The 18277-nt window shown below is 35.6% G+C and overlaps 4 protein-coding genes across 4 annotated transcripts; 2 read left to right on the top strand and 2 right to left on the bottom strand.

Annotated features, from left to right (window-relative positions):
• Positions 1–6241: 6241 nt before the first annotated feature.
• On the top strand, positions 6242–7855 carry LOC127150348 (uncharacterized). The gene is made up of 2 exons (XM_051088015.1): positions 6242–7346; positions 7610–7855. The coding sequence occupies exons 1-2, from the start codon at positions 6633–6635 to the stop codon at positions 7769–7771; spliced, it is 876 nt and encodes a 291-aa protein (XP_050943972.1). The 5' UTR covers positions 6242–6632; the 3' UTR covers positions 7772–7855.
• LOC127150347 (uncharacterized) lies at positions 7851–9655 on the top strand. Its single transcript, XM_051088014.1, has 5 exons — positions 7851–8172; positions 8261–8326; positions 8405–8794; positions 8882–8977; positions 9069–9655. The coding sequence occupies exons 1-5, from the start codon at positions 7870–7872 to the stop codon at positions 9624–9626; spliced, it is 1413 nt and encodes a 470-aa protein (XP_050943971.1). The 5' UTR covers positions 7851–7869; the 3' UTR covers positions 9627–9655.
• A 543-nt stretch (positions 9656–10198) lies between these two features.
• On the bottom strand, positions 10199–11015 carry LOC127150346 (uncharacterized). Its single transcript, XM_051088013.1, has 2 exons — positions 10929–11015; positions 10199–10841 (listed from the first exon to the last, which is right to left on the bottom strand). The coding sequence occupies exons 1-2, from the start codon at positions 10986–10988 to the stop codon at positions 10251–10253; spliced, it is 651 nt and encodes a 216-aa protein (XP_050943970.1). The 5' UTR covers positions 10989–11015; the 3' UTR covers positions 10199–10250.
• On the bottom strand, positions 10990–13290 carry LOC127150309 (uncharacterized). The gene is made up of 7 exons (XM_051087722.1): positions 13149–13290; positions 12283–12979; positions 12057–12203; positions 11559–11990; positions 11234–11361; positions 11057–11142; positions 10990–10994 (listed from the first exon to the last, which is right to left on the bottom strand). Exons 2-7 carry the CDS (start codon positions 12976–12978, stop codon positions 10990–10992), a joined length of 1494 nt encoding a protein of 497 aa, XP_050943679.1. The 5' UTR covers position 12979; positions 13149–13290.
• Between the last annotated feature and the right edge of the window lie 4987 nt (positions 13291–18277).

Raw genomic sequence — 18277 nt, 5'->3', positions numbered from 1 at the left:
AAAGTCTATAAATAATAGAAATCTATTTCTGATTTGATTTAGACCATAGAAGTATATAAAGCACTAATAAAATTTGGGATCTTTTTGGTTTTTTTAAGATGTTGTGTATATAATTATTCCTAAAATTGCTATTTATTATAATTACTTAATAAAAGAAAAGTAGTATTTAAACCTTAACATCGAATAGAAATAAATAAATAAATAAATGAAACGAGAGGAAATAATATGCAAGCAAAGCAAAAGAAGGTATGTAGTGAATTTTCATATATATGTAAACTTTAGATATTAAATTTAAAAAGTGTAAGTTGAATTTTAATTAGTAAGATTATGGATATTTGAAAACAAAAATTTAATTTTTTAAAAGTTAATAATCATTTGATTTCTTTTAAATTTAAGTTCATGAGATGATTTGCTTTTGTAGTCACCAACGTACAAATATTTTTCAAAGTTTGAGAACTAAAATTATATGTGCAGTTTTAATTATTTTTAAACAAAAATTGGATGAGGATCATTTTCTTAAACATATCGTCTATTAAAGAAAGAATCATAATACAAATTTTAAAGATGATAAACTATTTATCAATAGTAAACAAACTATTTATCAATACTAAACTTATGACAATATTTCAATGAATCTTTTTTTAAAATAATATCTTTTGTAAGAGTAACATCAAAAATATGGTAGAAGAAAAAATATTGATCACAAAAATAAGGTAGTTTGGGCGAAACTTTGCTGGTAAATTATGAACCGACTTCAATGTGTTGGAATGTGGATCTCATAATATTTTTATTATTATTATATATATACATATATATATATATATAATATATATATATATATACATATATATATATAGATATATATACATATATATATATATATACATATATATATATATATACATATATATATATATATACATATATATATATATATATATATATATTAAATATTAAATATTCAAATCTCCAAATTCAATTTCCAAAAATATCTTTCCTTATAAAATATCTTTTCGAATTCCAAATTACAATCTCCAAAAATATATTTTCAAATTTCAAATTCTAATCTCCAATTCTTTAAAAAATATATATATATATATATATATATTAATAAAATATGTTATTAAAAGATATATTAAACAAATGTTTGCAATCCATCGTTATTAACAAAATATCTAAAAAAAGATAGGGTAAGAATAATTCTATTGAATAGAAATTAGAATATCTAATTTTTTTAGAATCAAAATGAAAAGAGTTATGGCAACAAATCGTTTTTAATAACATATTTTGTTAATAGGGGTCTTTTAAAAAATAAAACAAAACGACAAAATATTTACACAGTATAGAACAATTCTAAAAACGAAAAAAAACCCACTGACCCACAATAAAAAAATACAAAAAATGTCCCGTCAACCACATTGTCAACAACGCGCATAATATATTTGATACATGATCGTTTAGATTTGGCTATTGTTTGGTATACGGTCGTTTAGATTTGTTCGTTTAGATTTTGATAACCAAATATAAACGATTTTGTTTTTCAATTCTATCGTTTAATTTGGTTACACAATCATTTAATTGGGTTACACAATCGTTTAGATTTGGTTACACGATCGTTTAGATTTGACTACCTTAAATCTAAACGATTTTTTTTTCAAAATTTGGATCGTTTAGATTTGGCTAAACGAATTTTTTCAAGATTCTTTTGCTACATGATTGTTTATTTCTTTTACACGATAGTTTAAATTTGACAACTTCAATCTAAACGATTTTTTTCAAAATTATTTACACACGATATTTTAGATTTGGTTACCCTAATCTAAACGACGTAAAAAAAAAAAAAGAAGAAAAACGATGGACGCAGTGAAAAAAAAGAGAGAAAAAGAAGAAAGACGATAAAAAGAAATCATATTTGGTTACCCAAATTTAAATGACGTAAAAGAAGAAGAGGAAAAGAAGAAAGGCGATGGAGAGAAATCGCAGCGGAAAAGAAAAAGAGTAAAGGAAGAAAGACGATAGAAAAAATTGCAGCGGAGAGGAGAGGAAAGATAGAAGGGTAAACTTGGAATATTTAAATAATGACTACTTGGAATATTTAAATAATGACTAACTTTATGAGCTTTGTTATACGGGTTAAAAATATTTTAGTAGTTTGTAATATTTATGAAAATTTCTCTTGTAAAAAAGAATTGGAGATTGGAATTTAAAATTTGGAAAGATAATTTTGGAGATTGGAATTTGAAATTTGGAAAGATATTTAATAAGAAAAAATATTTTTAAAAATTGGAAATTGGAATTTAAAAAGATATTTTTGGAAATTAGAATTTGAATATTAATTTTGGAGATTGGAGCAGCCAAATATAAATGATCGTTTAAAAAAAGTAAACGATCATGTGTATAAAATTTTTTGAAAAAAATTCATTTAAATTAGAGTAGCCAAATGTAAGCGATCGTGTAAAAAAAAAAGTAAAGATCATTGGAAAAAAAAGTAAACGTTCGTGTAAAGAAATCTAAACGATCGTGTAAAGAAATCTAAACGATCGTGTAGCAAAAGAATTAAAAAAATCGTGTACTAAATTAAAAAAAAAATCATTTAGATTTGGGTCCCCAAATCTAAACAATCATATAACAAAATAAAACGATGGAATTGAAAAGATAAATTGTAGCCATATCTAAATGATCGCGTATAAATTGTAGCCATATCTAAACGATCGCGTATAAATTATAGCCATATCTAAACAATCGCGTACATATTGAACCATATCTGAACGATCACCTTGTAGCCATATCTAAACGATCGCGTATAAATTATAGCCATATCTAAACGATCGCGTATAAATCGCAAATATATTACGCGCGCATTATTGACGGCGTGGTTGATGAGACATTTTTGGTATTTTACATAGTGGGCCTTTGGGCTTTTTCTGTAACGATCCAACTTTTTGGACTATGCTGAGGTCACTACGTAGTACTAAGACTCGACAGTAAAACACACAAGCTCATAAAAGACCGGTTACGATTCATTAAAAACATTTAAAATATCACAAAAGCAGTTTCGGACCCTGTTTTAAATCACGTTCCCAAGAGTTCCAAAATATAGTTTTCAAAATCATCAAAACAAAACCACCAATCAAATGTTCTAACCATGACTCCATTAAATTCTCAAAAGAAATAGAAATTAACAAATACGTCAGCGGAAGCATAAAGAAACTAGACGCGTCCATATGGCCTTCACGCATCCTTCTTGCCCCTCGCCAAACCCTTACCTGAAAAATTAAAGAGAAAAGGGTGAGTATAAGAATATACCTAGTAAGAGACCCACTACTGGGTCCGTTAGGGTAATAACAGTTTGCTTCCTATTAAGGGATACCCTACATAAACAGTCTAGTGGTTTCGTAAAACGCACACATCAATCAGTCTAGTGATCCCGTCGGATGCACATATCAGTCTCGTAATCCCAAAGGATGCACATATTAGTCTAGTGATCTCGAAGGATGCACATAACGATCTCGTGATCCCGAAGGATGCACATATCAGTCTCGTGATCCCGAAGGATACACATATCAGTCTAGTGATCCCGAAGAATACACCATACCTGTAAGGTACGCTACCCCATAGATAAAACTGACTGTTACCCCACAGTCCATACTAAACCGTCTACAACAGTCACATCACAATAACGTTCAAGTTAACGGTTCAGTTATAAGCTTAGCCAGTCAGACAGTTTAGGTTTAATCAACTATCTCTTCAGTCGCTATATGTATATCTAATTCACACGTCATCGTGGCATTTTCTTAAATCCAGTCAACTAGTCAAATCATCACTTTGTAAAATCACCTGACAGTTCTTCGCCTCAGTTCAAACCCTAGCACATCTACAGGTAATCTAGGTTATGCGTAACGTCCATATTATGCATAACAGTCGTATTCAGTCTACAACACAGTTTAACGGCGTATACTCAATGTACACAAAAGGTTTCCAAACTCTTAGTCCCTCCACGACATAACTCCATACTCGGTATCCCAATAACAGACTTCAACTGTACATAACATTAAGATTTTCAAAATCCATCGACATTACTATTCCAGTTAACAGCACAGTCCATCAACATAACCACAAAACACAGAAGATCAGGCATCAGTGCCTATCCACAAAAACAACTCAATAACGCATATAAGTACATAGGCTACAACCAACGATCACGTCACCTTTAATTAGTCAAGAGTGCATATTAGGGATGTTTTCTAGGCAAACATACATCAATCAATTCAGTACAGTTGCTATCGTATAATTCCCATGTGGGTTACTACGTTTCTAGTTTCGGTTAGAGGTCCAGTAGTAAGAAATCCCTTACCTAAAATGTAGCTAAATTCTTGTTCAAGTCCGCGTCCAAACGAATCCACCTAAACACAAACATACGAGTTTAACAATGACATCACCAAAATCCACAGTACAAAACGTTCCAAAGCAACAATTACCGACTTACCCAAGCAGAGGAGAGTTGGCTCCTATTGCGCTTGCCGTAAAACTTCTGAACTCGAGCGTCACCTCTCTAACACCTTCAGGGGATCAACAGTTAACCCAACCAATCAGTTCAACATTTAATCCGACACTTAAACTCGCATTGACTATTGAAAACGTTAGAAATTCCTTACATTGTCCTTACCAAGACTCACCGGGACTCGACACGAATGGACATGATTTAAGTGGCTCGGTGGACCGGGAATTGGCTTGGAAAATGACTCGACTCGGCTTGGCTCAGTTCTCGACTCGTGGCTCGGCTCGGCTCGCGGCTCGATTCAGCTCGGCTCGCAACTCGACTTAATACTCGGCTCGACTCGACTCGTAGCTCGATTTAGCTCGGCTTGCGACTCGATTCAGCTCGGCTCGCGACTCGATTCAGCTCGGCTCGCGACTCGACTCGACTCGGCTCAACTTAATACTCGGCTCGGCTCGACTCGTGGCTCGCTGCAGCTCGACTTGGATTCGTGGCTCGGGCACGGCTCGCCTTGACTGGCTTAGCTCGGCTTGATGGAGGGCAGAGGTTGGCTCTTGAGGTTGTGTTGGCGGCGGCGTTTCGCGAATGACTGACGGCAACACAACGACGGAATGGAGGGGTGGCTCGCTTGACTAAGGGTAGAAGCGGCCGACGGCCACCCGGGTACACGAGACGGTGAGAGAGAGCATTGGAGATGGAGGTGCTTGCGAATGATGGGATGATCAATTTGGATGACTCGTTGGCGGCTGACAATTCGCGGGCGAAAGACGGGAAGCGTAGAGGCGGTGGCTGCTACCCTTGCATTTCGCCCGACGTCAACGATGGAGAGGGGACGCGGTTGAGGATGGCGACGCTCGGTTGAAGGCGGGGAAGGAGGCTGGGATGCGAGGTGCGGCTGGATGGAAGAGAAGGAGAAGAAGATTTGAGGAGGCGGCACGATCGGCTATCGGGTGAAGAAGATGATGAAGAAGAAGAAGAAGCTACAGGGGGACTGGCGGCGCGCGAGAGGGAAATGGGTTTAGGGTTTTTTTTTTTTAAAAAAATATATAATTATATATTAAATAATAATAATAATATAATTAATAATAATAATAAGGAACCTGTTTGTAAGGACAACTTTCACTCTTAGAAGCACTATATTAGAATATTTGTGGGCCCATATTCATCAGTTAAAGGGAGTGTTTGATGCCACGTGGGTCCATGGTTGTTATATTAGTTCAAAATTATCATTGCAAAAGACGTCGTGGCAAAATGTTTTATGTGTGAAGATTTGAAGACTATCTCTTATTAAAAGATATTATTTGGAGCTATTATGTTATTAAAAGATATTCCTTCGATTCGATTAGAAGATATTATCTTATACTATTTGAACGTGCATATTTCAGGATTCAAGATTTGATTTCCTATTCAAACACTGACTCCTGGTTGATTATGTATTGCGGGGTTCTTGGCGTTTGTGTGTGCATGCGTAGAATTGCAGTTGAACAAAAACCTACGTAAAGCAATTCAACAAGCGTGTAAGTCTTCTTAGATTATTGTGGATTTAATTGTTGTTTATGTGTTGAAGAAAAGTCTTTATGGCTTAATTTCGAAAATCAAACTTCTGTTCCATGAAGAAATAAGGAACCTTAATCCACTATTTGATGATAAACGAGGGGGAGATCTTCAATTGCACAAGCTTAATTTGCTAATTGATGAGAAACATAATTAAAGGGGAGATTTTTGTTGGGAAATTGCCAAAAATAGGTTAAAAAAAGAGATTTAAATGAATTTTGGGACAAGTTTTCAAAAGAAAGACTTTTAGGACAATTTGGGTGTGAATAGACAAAAATGCCCTTCATTAAATTTCTATCGCTCTCTATTGATTGTTTCGCCTACCCACGTTCGCTTTCCCTTCTCTTTCGCATAGAACACCTGAAGTAAAAAAAAAAAAACATCTCCTTTCTTTGGCTTTTCAAATTTCCCGCTCTGCTCTTCGAAGATACTCCGACTGTTCGTCTGTCGTCGGTCCTCCAGTGCATTTCGTCGCTTCTCCTTTTCGAACCTAAGAATCAACTTTGAGCGTGTTCTCTTATTTCAGTGAGTTTTATCTGTAACCCATTTTCAATATATTTGCTTTTTCTTGGCTTGAATCATGACATCGACTTCAACATCGACCGACGGACCCTTCTACAAGATTAATCCTTCCCATCATTTTTATTCCCTAGTAAGCTGTTTGTCTCATTTGGAAAAGACAACACATAATATTAAGGCCAAACTCAAACCCGATCAATTAGCCTTATTTAGGAAAACAAAGTTTGGGCACTTTTTGGACCTAAATATTGTCTTCAATGGGCCACTCATCCACTACTTACTGTTAAGGGAGGTGGAAGATGAAGGAAAGGATTCTATAAGTTTCCTACTAGGGGGCGTTGTTTGTACTTTCGGTAGGAGAGAGTTTAACATCGTAACTGGACTATGGGGTCCTAAAGAGGACTATATTCAGTTGGGTGGGAACAGTCGACTGTTGGAGAAGTTTTTCAAAGACAAGGACTGTGTTTACGTTAGCGACTTAGAAGATATATTTTTGGAATACGAGGGTGATGACGATGATATCGTCAAATTAGCTTTAGTCTACTTTATAGAGATATCTTTGTTGGGAAAAGATAGGCGAACCAAAGTGGACATTGGTTTTTTGAAGATTGCTGATGATTGGAATTCATTTAATAATTATGATTGGGGTCGGATTGTTTTTGTACGCACGCTAAGTGCATTGAAAAGAGCCTTGGACAAGCAATATGCCAAGGGAAAGAAGAAATCAACACAGACAAAAAAATATACTATCAATGGATTTCCGCATGCATTACAGGTATTTGACTTCTTACTTCTTACTTCAAAACTTTAAAAAGATCGTTTAGTTATTTGAAACGATCGTTTAGTTATTTTAAACGATCGTTTAGTTATTTTAAACGATCGTTTAGTTATTTAAACGATCGTTTAGTTCTTTTTAACGATCGTTTAGTTATGTTAAATGATCGTATAGTTGTTTTCAAACGATTGTATAACCACTTGTTTATATATCTATATATATCTTGTGGCACTTTCTAAACTTGTTTGTCAAATGTGGAATAGGTTTGGGCATATGAGTCTATACCAACCATCATTGGATGTGGTGTAGATAAAGTAAACGATCATGCCATACCACGAATGCTGAGGTGGGTGTGCCAACAATCACCAAAGTCCCAAACTATAAGCCAGGTGTTTGACTCGCCAATGGTAAGTAGCAAGCAATAGTAACTTACTTAAGGATCGCGTGATTTTGTGCTTATTTCTTTGTCCTAAATACATTTGCCTTTTTCTATTTGCAGTTTATAATTAAGGCGGTCATTGAGATGACACCTGAAGAGGAGCAATTGAAAATTGCTTCAGGTGAACTTTTTGAAAACTTCCGCTCATCTACCATTATTCAGTCGAAGAATGGTGGTTCAAAAAGAGTACGAGAAGTTGTTAACGATGAAGATGAGTTGAAAAAGAGTAAGAAACAGAAGTCCAAGATTAAGATGAAAAAGGCTATTCGAAATCTCCAAGATCGAGTAGCGGTTGTTGAAGGCCAACTTAATACTATAAAATCCGATATTGACGAATTGAAGGGCCTGATGTCAACCATATTGAAGCACATTGGACTTCAAAGAAAGGTTAGGAATGAAACTGTTAAGTGTATTCACGTTAGTTGTTTCATATTTGGTAACCATGTTCTCGCTAATTCATTTTGAGGTTCCATAGGGTGACGAAGGGGACCACAAGGTGTCCGAAGGCTTGGAGGATGAACACATTGAAGTTAAAAAGAAGGTTTGGTTCCATGTTCATGCTAATATTGATGTTTAATTTCTATCATTATATACACTAATGCATTATGAGCTTCCATAGGGTGACGAAGATGTGTTGGAGAAGAAGGTTGATATTGGTTTAGAGGAGCCAATAGATGTCGTTGACGATGAGGACGTCATAGAGATAGAACCATTTCTCACTCAACGACCACACGTTCGGCCCGCCCGTAGGAAGCGTGCAAGTGTTTACCTATCAACCCCATTCACAACTCTACCTAAACGGTCTCTGACATCAACCACCAGCACCTCTGAGTCTGAAGCAATTGTTTATGATCCTATGCACAAAATACTTGACGTCCATTTAGATAGACTTCGAGCGTGGATTACAGACAAGCGTACAGACGATGAGCTGCGTGAAACCTTTCATGGGAAAAAATCGAAGGCTTTTTTCAGAGACTTGTTTATGTGTCGCCGGTGGTTGTCGGATGAGGTATGGGATTATCTTATCATTTATGCAATTATAATTTTATCATTGTTATGGTTCTATACATTTACTGCTTACTTTTGTTTGTATTAGCATTTGGATGCACTTTTTCTTTTCATTCGCTTGAAGATTAAGGCAGCCGGGATACCTTCTTCTCAGAACTTCACAACTGCGGACACAATCTTTATGGTTTGTAATCGTCTCGTTACTTTATGTATGTATTTGCGTTTGATATTTGTCTTTCGGTCTGATATTTGCGTTTGTATGTTTTTCTTTGCAGCGCATTTTAGTTTCGAAGTGGCCCCTATACAAAGAATGTATTAAAGAGAATCGCCCGTTTGACTGGGACGAAGAGTATAGGTTGGTTGACTATGTTGTCGGGTCAAAAGTGGACTTCCAAGATCCTTGGGCAAGTGTTGATTACGTTTACTCTCCATTCAATGTCCATGGCAACCATTGGGTTCTATTATGCTTGGATTTGGTAAGTTGTCAAGTGAAGGTATGGGATTCGCTTCCGTCACTTACAACTGCCGAAGAGATGACAAACATATTACTGCCCATTCGACAGTTGGTGCCAAAGTTGTTAGATAGTACTGGCTTCTTTGATAGGAGAGGTAGATCATCGACATACAAGGAACCTTGGCCAGTTGTCATTGTTGACCCAATTCCACTTCAACGAAATAATTGTGATTGTGGCGTATTCGCAATTAAGTATTTTGAGTACATAGCTGCTGGTGTTGGTTTAGATACATTATGTCAAGAAAACATGTCATACTTTAGAAAACAATTAGCATTTCAAGTATGGACCAACCAACACTCCTATGTATTGAAATATTAACATAAATCACAAGTATCAATTGGCTGTTCTATTATTGTGTATGTTGCATTTCAATTAGTAGTATCGATTATTCTCTATGTTGCAAAACTACTTGTAGCTAAACGATCGCTGAATTTTTTTATGATTTTAAGAATATCGTTTAGACTTTACCAAACGATCGTTTAGACTGTACCAAACGATCGTTTAGACTTTACCAAACGATCGTTTAGACTTTACTAAACGATCGCTTAATATTTTGACGTTTATTAAGAAGATCGTTTAGACATCGTTTATTAAGAAGATCGTTTACACTTACCGAACGATCGTTTAGACTTTACCAAACGATCGTTTAGACTTTACTAAACGATCGCTTAATATTTTGACATTTATTAAGAAGATCGTTTAGACATCGTTTATTAAGAAGATCGTTTATACATATGTGCGCGATGAGTATTTCTCTACACGAATATTTTGTGATATGTATCTAAACGAATACAAATATTAACTCAAATATTCTTTCTCAATTTTGGTCGCGTTTAATTGAAAATATCACAAAGTATTTATTTTATAACAAAGTTTAAAATTATAATATGTTATTCTCTCTATAAAAATTACATAAAAAAATTATATAAACGAATACAAATATTAACAAAAGTATTTATTGGCCCAAAGTTCCAGCACATATTGTTGTCTAAACAGTTTCATGTTTGGCACAGTTAGACAACCAAGGTCACTAGCAGTTACAAGGCATTCAACAAATTTGGTACAGAAAATTCCACAATCCAATGAACGCCCTTTCTGTAATGTGGCCTTCGATCTGCGTATTGGCCAAGGGCCATATGTGAAACGATCTGAATGGAGGTTGACTCCAATTGCAATCGCGAGTGAGGCAATGCATCGTGCAGGCATTTGAAGAGCTTCATCAACAAGTTTCTGCTCAACATAATTTGGCATTGAGTCGAACACGTAGATCCTGCATTTTCTCATATCAGCTGCAATAGCCAACCAGTGTTCTTTTATGTTGATGCAGGTAATCACGTAGTTGACATCTCCCCACCCTGGTATGTCGTTGTAATCACCAACAGCAGTGTTGAAATAGTATTCGACATCTTTTTCTGTCCATATACTTAGGTGTGCTGTTGGGTCTGTCCATTCAGCTTTCTTATTATCTGGTGTCACCAGATGAGTATCAAAAATGTGGTTCCAAACAATGCAGTCTGGTTTATTGATTCCAGTCTTCAAGAACAAGTCAAAATTTAATCAGAATATAATGATGCAGTTTAACTTGTATACAAAAAAAAAAATTAAAGAATAACAACTTACCAGAAAAGAGGAATGTAATATTCTAAAAGAACGCTTGCAATGGTGCTTGAGATGCAACATTTTATTCTGCAAGTGGGCGAATAGCAGATCCAACATTTTATTCTTGAGATGCACATCATACAATAGACTATCCGATATATCTCTTATAGTCATTAGCAAGTCTGCATCCCTACCGTCTATGCTTATATCACTACCACGTTCCTCTTCATGTTCCCTAAACAAAATGAGAAGAAACATGAGAATAAGAAAAAAAAATACAATTGTTAGGTATTTATAAACTAGTAAACAATGAATGAAATGTTAACCTTTGGGTTTCCTCTTGACGTTCAGTATGTTGTTCTTCAGTAGGTTGTTGTTGAGTATGTTGTTCTTGAACAACATACTCATTGTCATTCTGATCAGTATGATCATTCCCTTGATTTTCAGTTTGATTCTAACAAACAAATAAAAACGAACATAAAATTAAAAAAATAATGTATTGTTAAACCATCGTGTATATAAAAGTAAACGATCGCGTAACTTTGATAAACGATCGTCTATCGAAGTTAAACGATCGAGTAACTTTGATAAACGATCGTCTATCAAAGTTATACGATCGTTTATCTAATGTATGATGAAAACAAATTTTACCTGGACCAATCTCTCCAGCATCTGCTTCATTTCATACAGCTCCAATGACTGCTTTGTGATTGTGTCATCCATCCTACAGACTATAGAAGTCAGTGTGGATAAATCCTTACGAACTTCTTTTATTTCCTTCTTCAGTTTCTTGTAGGATTTTGAATGACTTCGTTCTTCTTTGTCATTGGACTTCTTTGATCTGAAATGTTTCTTCTTGGTGATTGGATGCATTTCAGACTCCTCAGCCACTGTTTGACTTTGTTCCCTTTGGGGTGAGAGTTGTTCTCTTTGTGGAGATGAGTCTGATTGCTCCAATGATTTGTTGTTCATTGCTCCAATGGATTCATCCTCCTCCATTTGCATGTTATCATCCCCTCGAATTCGACTCTCCATGAAAGCCTTCTCTTGGGTTGACATCTTGAGTTTAGGTTGAACAACAGTCTGCAATGTAATTGTATTATTGGATTGTGTAATTATATTAAACGATGACTGACAGGTTTTACTTACATTTTTGTTGTCGAATATGTTATTCTGCAGCATTTTGTAAGATGGAGCTTGTGTACAATTCCATCTCAATATCCTTGGGATTAATCCCTTACTGTTTCTTGTGGCCAGGTGCTCATTTGCGGTTGAGAGTACTTCATAAGCCCACACCTACAACATTTAAACAAATATGTTAAACTTTGATGTTCAATTGGCATTTACTTAAAGTGTATGAAGAAATAAAAATCACCTGAAAAGCAAGGACGTAGCCTTTGATGTTATAGTATGACACTGCTTTGGAACTTCGTGTCTTCTTCAGCTCGTATGCTTCTTTTTTGCCTTGGAGACTTGTCTTTAAACTGTTGAGCAGACGAGTGTAGAAGAAAGTTGACCAATCGAAGCTTTTAAATGCTTCTTCATCATCAACTCTTCCCAAAATGTCCATGTCAAACTGTGTTTTCTTATCCTTCCCGACCATCACAGTTTCTATAAAGACGGCCAAGGCGACCTTCACAGCATCGTCATCATTTGTAAACTCAAAATTCTTGAAAATTTCCTCAATTTCCAAGCATGTTATTACTTTCTTATTTTCTGATCCGAATAGAAGACTTTGCAGTCGCTTGCTATCGCAATCTTTCTCCAATGGATTGTTTGTTGGCCACAATCCAGTTATGATGTTGAATTCCTTTTGGGTAAAACGGACGTTCTTCCCTAAAACCGAGAAACAGATTCCATCTGCGTTACCGTCTTCAGGTATCTGCCTCAGCAAGAAATGATGGATCAACTGGCCGTTGAATACCATGTTCACATTCAGCAATGGACCAAAAATTGTTTTTTCGAACATTTGCAGCTGGTCCTTGGTCAGTTTATCCTTAATAAGACTGCCAATCTTGTGCACTTGGCATGACACAGTGGCAGGGAAATACTTTTCGCTAGGTACAGCCATCCTGAAATGAATATAATATATTGAAGACAGAAGTCGAACCCGAAACCCTAAACGCTTCACAATAATAATATAAGAACACAGTGATAGTTTTTGAAGACAGAAGTTGAAACGTTTGAAATATAAACAAAGGAAAAGTGTAACGTTATAGTAGGAAAAGTTCGGGAAAATACCTTTTAACGTTGACGAAAACTATGGACTGAGACAAAAATGGTCTGAGAGAACAATGGACTGAGAGAAAACGAAGGTGTGATCAGTGCGGTTGTGTATTGCGTAGTGACGAAAAACGAAAAGTGAGAAGGCGGAACGTATATATATATCGGTCGTTTTTACCAAAGGGGCAATATTGTAAATTCGCATACTTTTTTTGAAATGTTGAATCGCGGTTGTAAACAATTCGCGGGTGTCTTTCGTTGTTTCAAAAGATCGTTTAGTTTATGTAAACGATCGTTTAGTTTTTTATAGTCGATCGTTTAGTTAATTTCAAACGATCGATTGGTTGTTTTAAACGATCGTTTAGTTTTGTTCGACCAATCGTTTAGTTTTGTTTAACTGATCGTTTAGTTAATTTCAAGGTATCGATTGGTTGTTTTAAACGATCGTTTAGTTTTGTTTGACCAATCGTTTAGTTTTGTTTCACCGATCGTTTAGTTTTGTTTTAAACTATCGTTTAGTTGTTTTCAAACGATCGTTTGGTTGTTCTTAACCGATCGTTTAGTTATTTTTAAACGATCGTTTACATATTTTTAAACGAACATTTAGTTATTTTTAAACGATCATAAAACCAGTGTTTGTGTTCTTAAATGAATAAGTCAATCGTTATTTTCGTCTTCTTCATCCATTTGGACGCACAGAAAGTAAGAATGTTGGGACAAATCATTAAGAAAACACATCATTAACAAACATTCATTAATTAGTGTAATACTTGGTACATTGGTAGGGAAATTTCTAATCTTGTATGCTCGACTTGTCGGTATATGAAATTGGATTGGTACACGTTAATCTGTTGTGACCTATTTGTTTACACCGACCACACTTATGCAATTTCGGAGCTTCACCAACACTTGGAATCCTCTTTTTCTTCGGTCGACCAACTCTTTTGACTACTTTTGGAGGTAAAACAGTCATATGTACGTAGTCTTCGCTTGTCTTCCAATCTGACTGATTCCCAACTGGGTAGACGGCCTCCGCATATGCAGCCAACAAACATTCATTAGTGTAATAATTAGCACATAAACTATAAACATTTATATTACGAACCCGTGCTGCAGCAATGGCATGTGAGCATGGTAGTTGCTCAGCTTGAAACTCCTTGCAAGTGCATTCTTTAGTCTGAAGGTTTACGACCTCCTCCTTATCTAAATCTTTGACATGAAATTGGTAACAGTCAATTGGGTTGACCTTCATTGTCAAAGCTCCTTCTTGTTTCTTTTGAATAACTAACTCTGCCCATTTGGTCAATGTAGACGTCACTTTAATGCCTTCTTCTCGACGCTCCCAAAACCAACGTTGTAGCAAAGCTCGAACATTTTCAAGGAATGAAGCAATAGGCAAATCTCTAGGTTCTTTCAGTATAGAATTCATGGACTCCGCTATATTTGTTGTCATCATGTTATACCGTCTTCCTGGGCAGTGAACACGAGACCATCGTGCTATTCCAACATCATTTAAATATTTCCCTGAACCATTAGGAAATGAAAGAAGATGTCTCCACGCTTCAACAAACGTTGATTCACGATATGTTCTCGATGCATTATAAAACAAAGTAGCAACCGTGTCATTCTTATATTTATCATGCAAATTTTGACTCAAATGTTGGACACAAAGGCCGTGGAATGCAGATGGGAAAACTGATGAAATACCCTTGGCGAAGCATGTTTTCCGATCTGTCACAAAGCCTAGATTAGGCACCTCCCCTATTGCACCTTTCAATTTTTCTAAGAACCACTGTATTGAGTCATCTGTTTCTCTATCAACTACTCCAAAGGCTAGAGGATAGATCTGATTGTTACCATCTAAACAAACGGCCACTATCAACTGACCCCGATATTTGTTCTTAAGAAATGTTCCGTCCATGACTATGACCGGTCTAATGCAATTTAAGAATCCTCTAACACATGCACCAACAGCCATAAAAAGATATTTAAAGAAACGATCATCTTCGAGTTCCATGTGAAATATTGTACCTGAATTTGTAAATTTGAGTGCTTCACCATATCTACGCAAAAGATTATATGACTCTTCAGGAGACCCTCGCACTCGTTCATATGCATTTTCTCTGGCACGCCATGCTTTCTCATAACTCATATTTATGCCATAGTCTTGCCTCATGTCTTCTATGATATCACGTGGTTTGTATATGCGACCGGGCCCCTTGAATTTGGACTTGATTAATTCTCCAACAACCCAAGATTTTGCTTGCCTATGGTCACGATTCAAAAACTCAAGAGAACATGAATGAACTTTCACATACTTTTTAATCTTGAATATATTTGAATCCTTCAGTCTAACCGCTCGCAATCTCCAACCACACTTGTTGTCGATGCATCTAACGAAAAGAACCTCTTTTGTAGACTTTTTTACTACAAACTGAAAATTTTTTTTCATTGCCAACACACTTAATCTCATTGACAAATCTCTCTTGCAAAAAAATATTTGTCCTACATCCAACTCTTCACTTGTAGAGCTTTCTTCCGACCAGCCACTTCCTTTTGTCTTCAACTTCCGACTAGAGGACCTGTAGTCAACTTTACCTTTTCCTTTGCAATCTTTTGTAGGAGCATCTCTTTGTTCTGGGATGTCAAACAATTCATTGTACATCTCAACTGACTCCAATGTAAAAGTATCATCTATTGAATGATATGACTCATATGATTCCCATATAGCCGAATTGGTCCCTATCATGTTATGACACAAGCCACCCTCGACTTCACCAATATCAACTTCATTCTCATCTAATCTATCCATTCCAATTGGAGGAGGATGAGGGTTTAAATTTTGAACTTGGTTGCTCCCAGATACTGAATTGTAATCTTTGTTTAACACTTTCATGCTTCGATTGCTTGTAGGCTCAAACGATAGGTATAGGGGGACCTCCAATGGATTTTCACTAAGAATATAAAACTTCAAATCACGGTCATTGCTTAACTCAAATGGAGGAGCTTCCTTTTCCCCTTTGATCTCATATATACATCTTATCTTTATGTCAAACTTTGTAGGGTCAACTTCTGCAAGGTCATATAGTTCAGACTGTAAATCTTTGTGTGTTATTTCTTTAGGGACAACAATGCCTTTTAACACTCCTCCTTCATATTTTCTTCGTCCCTCATCCCATTCACCACCGTGACGCACTAAAATCCGAACATGTGCCATCCTTAAACTACCTTAAGTACTTTTGTATCTTAAAAAATTGATTTGAACTTAAGAACCTACAAAATGCGTGCAAGATGTAAAGAAATGAATTAGGAGGTGTACCAATTTGATTTTGAAATAAATAGTGGAAGTTTGGAACGTGCGAGATGTGTGCGAGATGTGTGCGAGATACGTGCGAGATGTGTGCGAGATACGTGCGAGATAAAGCATGAGGGCCTAAGAGAGTTACTAAACATGCAAAGAATAGCTCTAAATGGATTAGGAGGTGTACCAAGTTGATTTTGAAATAAATAGTGAAAGTTCGGAACGTGCGAGATGTGTGCGAGATACGTGCGAGATACGTGCGAGATAAAGCATGAGGGCCTAAGAGAGTTACTAAACATGCAAAGAATAGCTCTAAATGGATTAGGAGGTGTACCAAGTTGATTTTGAAATAAATAGTGAAAGTTTGGAACGTGCGAGATACGTGCGAGATAAGTGCGAGATAAAAAAAAAATGCGAGATAAAAAAAAAAAACCTTAATTCCTTCTATTCCTATTGCTTACTCCTCCTCTATTTGATCCAACTAAATCCTCATCCTCTAGTTCAATTCATTTTTCACTAGCCATTGAACATTGAACTTTCTAAGAACCTAAAACCAAAATTTGACTAAACTAATTTACGGCAAATAAGTCCAATTCCAAAAACCAGACAATTACGGATGAAAATAGCACCAAATACCCTAACAAACATTTACTTACAGCAGATAAATTGAAAATCGGTTATACATGAAACTCACCTAAATAAGACGCTCGAAGTTGATTGAATGGTCCGAATAGGAGCGACGAAATGCACTGGACAACGACCGACGAAGGGCAAGCGACGAAGGGCAAGCGACGAAGGGCAAACGACGATGGGCAAGCGACGATGGGCAAGTGACGATGAACAACTGACGATGGCCGGAGTAGGTTCAAGTGTTCTACACGAAAGAAAAGAGAAGGGAAACGGAACTATACGCGAAAGAGAACGAATCAGAGAAGGGAAAGCAACGTGGAAGAGGGAAAGGAAAGGAAGGGCATTTTTGTCTATTCACACCCAAATTGTCCTAAAAGTCTTTCTTTTGAAAACTTGTCCCAAAATTCATTTAAATCTCTTTTTTTAACCTATTTTTGGCAATTTCCCATTTTTGTTTTATCTTAGTCATCTTTGAAATAGATTAGTGATAGATTTACTTATAGTAAAGTTGTATCACTTAAAGTGCAGAGTGAATAATAGTTGTTTTTATCTCTATACCTAAGATCGTAAGATTGTTATTATGATTTATATCTCAAAAAAATAAAATCTCTTATCTTGGGTCGGACCCTTAGACGTAGACGCAGAATCATCATACTGGGTCAACAATGTCTTGTGTTCCTATTGTTTTTATTTATTACACCGTTTGATGTATCTTCGGTAGTTAACTGAGGGATCGTCTCAATTATTGTTGTTGACACTTTAATTGTTTTATCACATTCAAGACAAATAAGAACAAGTTCTTTAAGTGTTAATACTATGGTCATAAACATCAATTTTAAAAATATTTTATGAACTATTACCATATCGACCATTTTGTAAATTAAATTATTGATCAAAATTAGTCGACAAAATCAGGCCTATTGAATCACGATATGATTTTTAGTTTTCTTTTTTTAATTAAAACTAAAGTTAGGAATTCATAAGTTTTTTCCTCCCAATTTTCTCAGTATGAGTTCTCTTTTCTCAGACAAAATCTTAAATCTCTAATCAAATTCTTAAATAAATAAGTAAATAAACCTCGAAACTATACTTTCTTTGATATGGATAATTTTCGAAAAAAAAAATTGTCTTTATCAATCTCATGAAGCATAAAATATAAAATATACAAAATTTGAAATGTGTGTCCACAGATTAAAATTGAATTATATCTCGTTTC

This window comes from Cucumis melo, chromosome 7 (assembly GCF_025177605.1).
Source record: "Cucumis melo cultivar AY chromosome 7, USDA_Cmelo_AY_1.0, whole genome shotgun sequence".
NCBI classification, from domain to species: domain Eukaryota; kingdom Viridiplantae; phylum Streptophyta; class Magnoliopsida; order Cucurbitales; family Cucurbitaceae; genus Cucumis; species Cucumis melo.
The sequence above is the reverse complement of the archived record's forward strand: the minus strand, read 5'-3'. Positions and strand labels throughout refer to the sequence as shown.

What these genes read in the sequence shown, in the direction of transcription:
- LOC127150347 (XM_051088014.1), top strand. Translation starts at nt 7,870, where the DNA reads ATGACACCTGAAGAGGAGCAATTGAAAATTGCTTCAGGTGAACTTTTT. An exon ending in ACATTGAAGTTAAAAAGAAG is followed by an intron (nt 8,327 to 8,404) that starts GTTTGGTTCCAT and finishes GAGCTTCCATAG; the next exon opens with GGTGACGAAGATGTGTTGGA. An exon ending in CTGCGGACACAATCTTTATG is followed by an intron (nt 8,978 to 9,068) that starts GTTTGTAATCGT and finishes TTTTCTTTGCAG; the next exon opens with CGCATTTTAGTTTCGAAGTG.
- LOC127150346 (XM_051088013.1), bottom strand. Translation starts at nt 10,988, where the DNA reads ATGTTGCATCTCAAGCACCATTGCAAGCGTTCTTTTAGAATATTACAT. An exon ending in TATTACATTCCTCTTTTCTG is followed by an intron (nt 10,842 to 10,928) that starts GTAAGTTGTTAT and finishes TTGTTCTTGAAG; the next exon opens with ACTGGAATCAATAAACCAGA.
- LOC127150309 (XM_051087722.1), bottom strand. Translation starts at nt 12,978, where the DNA reads ATGGCTGTACCTAGCGAAAAGTATTTCCCTGCCACTGTGTCATGCCAA. An exon ending in ACATATTCGACAACAAAAAT is followed by an intron (nt 11,991 to 12,056) that starts GTAAGTAAAACC and finishes ATTACATTGCAG; the next exon opens with ACTGTTGTTCAACCTAAACT. An exon ending in CGTCAAGAGGAAACCCAAAG is followed by an intron (nt 11,143 to 11,233) that starts GTTAACATTTCA and finishes CATTTTGTTTAG; the next exon opens with GGAACATGAAGAGGAACGTG.
- LOC127150348 (XM_051088015.1), top strand. Translation starts at nt 6,633, where the DNA reads ATGACATCGACTTCAACATCGACCGACGGACCCTTCTACAAGATTAAT. An exon ending in GATTTCCGCATGCATTACAG is followed by an intron (nt 7,347 to 7,609) that starts GTATTTGACTTC and finishes AATGTGGAATAG; the next exon opens with GTTTGGGCATATGAGTCTAT.